Here is a 1,654-nt window from a genome sequence, read left to right on the forward strand (position 1 = left end):
ACGTACTCGCCAGTGTTGTACGTGGCAAGCTGCTCCGGCGACCTCCAGGTCTCCTGGACGGCTATGATGTCCGCGCCGTACGCCATCAGAGTGGCGAGTTTCACTTGCGAGAGGGCGGAGACGTTCATTTGGAGTACTGCTAAGGGGCCGGGGTTCTGCTCAACATCCCCACTTAGCAGTAATTTTTGTCGTTGCGCGTCGCATACAGTTCGCAGACGACAAACACAGCGCTGGCAAGCGCCGATGGAAGTGGGCAGCGGGAAAAAACTCCGCTCCTCGGGCAGCCCCACACAGGGCTCCATCTCGTGCCCTTCCGGCCCTCCAGCTATGCGTCTGCTACGCGCCCGCACAAGACAGGCGAGTAGCAGGCGCTTAGCTTCCTCCCTAATAGAGAGTACTAGACTCTGGCACCACGTTGAGGTGGCCGGCTGCGCCAGAGGTCGGGTTAAATCGTAAATTGCCTCATTGTCAAGCATCGCCGCGACATCGGTGTGCTCAAGCAGCGAGTGCGTCGAGAGCACCGAGTTGTAGGGCTCCACCACGGCCGTCGAGACCTGCGGCGACGGGTACACCGTGTAGCCCAGCTTGGACTTCTTGCCGTAGTCCACGGAGAGGCGCTCCAGCAGCAGCGCACCGAGGCCGGAGCCCGTGCCACCGCCCACGGCGTGGTACACGAGGAAGCCCTGCAGACCCGTGCAGTTGTCCGCGAGCTTGCGGATGCGGTCCAGGCACAGGTCCACGATCTCCTTGCCGATCGTGTAGTGGCCGCGAGCGTAGTTGTTGGCCGCATCCTCCTTGCCGGAGATCAGCTGCTCGGGGTGGAACAGCTGGCGGTACGTGCCGGTGCGGATCTCGTCCACCACCGTCGGCTCCAGGTCGAGGAACACCGCACGCGGCACGTGCTTGCCCGCGCCGGTCTCCGAGAAGAACGTGTTGAACGCGTCGTCCTCCACGCCGATCGTCTTGTCGGAGGGCATCGCGCCGTCGGGCTGGATGCCGTGCTCCAGGCAGAACAGCTCCCAGCACGCATTGCCGACCTGGCAACCGGCCTGGCCAATGTGGATGCAAATCGCCTCACGCATGTTGGGAAGAAGGAGAGTTAACTGGGTGTTTGAAGAAGAGCTCGAAAGCCTAGCTAGAACGGACTGCCGGGCGCGCCAGGCGGGGGAGGGGCAAACAAACAAAGGGGGAGATGGGGAGACAACGGTATGCGGCGCACGCAGGCACAGAGGAGGAGGCGGGCACGGGGACAACGAAGAGAAAAAAAAAACGGACCGGGCGCGCCCGGCGACTCGCGACTCCCCTACACCACATCGCGTCCCGCCCCGTCGGAGGGGGCAGTAAAGAAGAAGGGCGCCGCCCGAAGACGGTGGCGGCAACAGCGCACTCGTTCAAGTGGCGAAAGCCCGCAGGACCACCGGCGGCACGGCGCGGGGGAGCGGAAGGGGGAGGGGGGGAAAGAGAGCGCGCGTGCGTGTGCGAGAAAGCGGGCGGGCGCAATCGCAAACAAATAGAAGGAGCAACCGGCGCCCACCGCCCCCAACACACACACACACACCACCAACGGCGTCCTGCCGCCCACCCCATCCCTCCGCAAGTCCTCCCCGCCCGTCTGTCATCCGCCATCCGCCGCCGGCCCCAATCTGTAAATGCG

General features: G+C 64.2%; 1 protein-coding gene across 1 annotated transcript in view, besides 1 other annotated feature; it reads right to left on the reverse strand.

Annotated features, from left to right (window-relative positions):
- Tco025E_08770 (alpha-tubulin) overlaps positions 1-1,082 on the reverse strand; it is a gene marked incomplete at both ends in the record, with an annotated part of 1,539 nt that extends 457 nt beyond the window's left edge. Inside the window, one exon of the mRNA XM_029375613.1 lies at positions 1-1,082. This exon is cut by the window's left edge and continues 457 nt beyond it. Coding sequence (XP_029224278.1) covers positions 1-1,082 — 1,082 coding nt within the window.
- Positions 1,083-1,542: 460 nt separating this feature from the next.
- Positions 1,543-1,561: a microsatellite.
- Positions 1,562-1,654: the final 93 nt, after the last annotated feature.

Source organism: Trypanosoma conorhini (assembly GCF_003719485.1).
Source record: "Trypanosoma conorhini strain 025E chromosome Unknown Tco_14.4_contig_00870, whole genome shotgun sequence".
NCBI classification, from domain to species: domain Eukaryota; phylum Euglenozoa; class Kinetoplastea; order Trypanosomatida; family Trypanosomatidae; genus Trypanosoma; species Trypanosoma conorhini.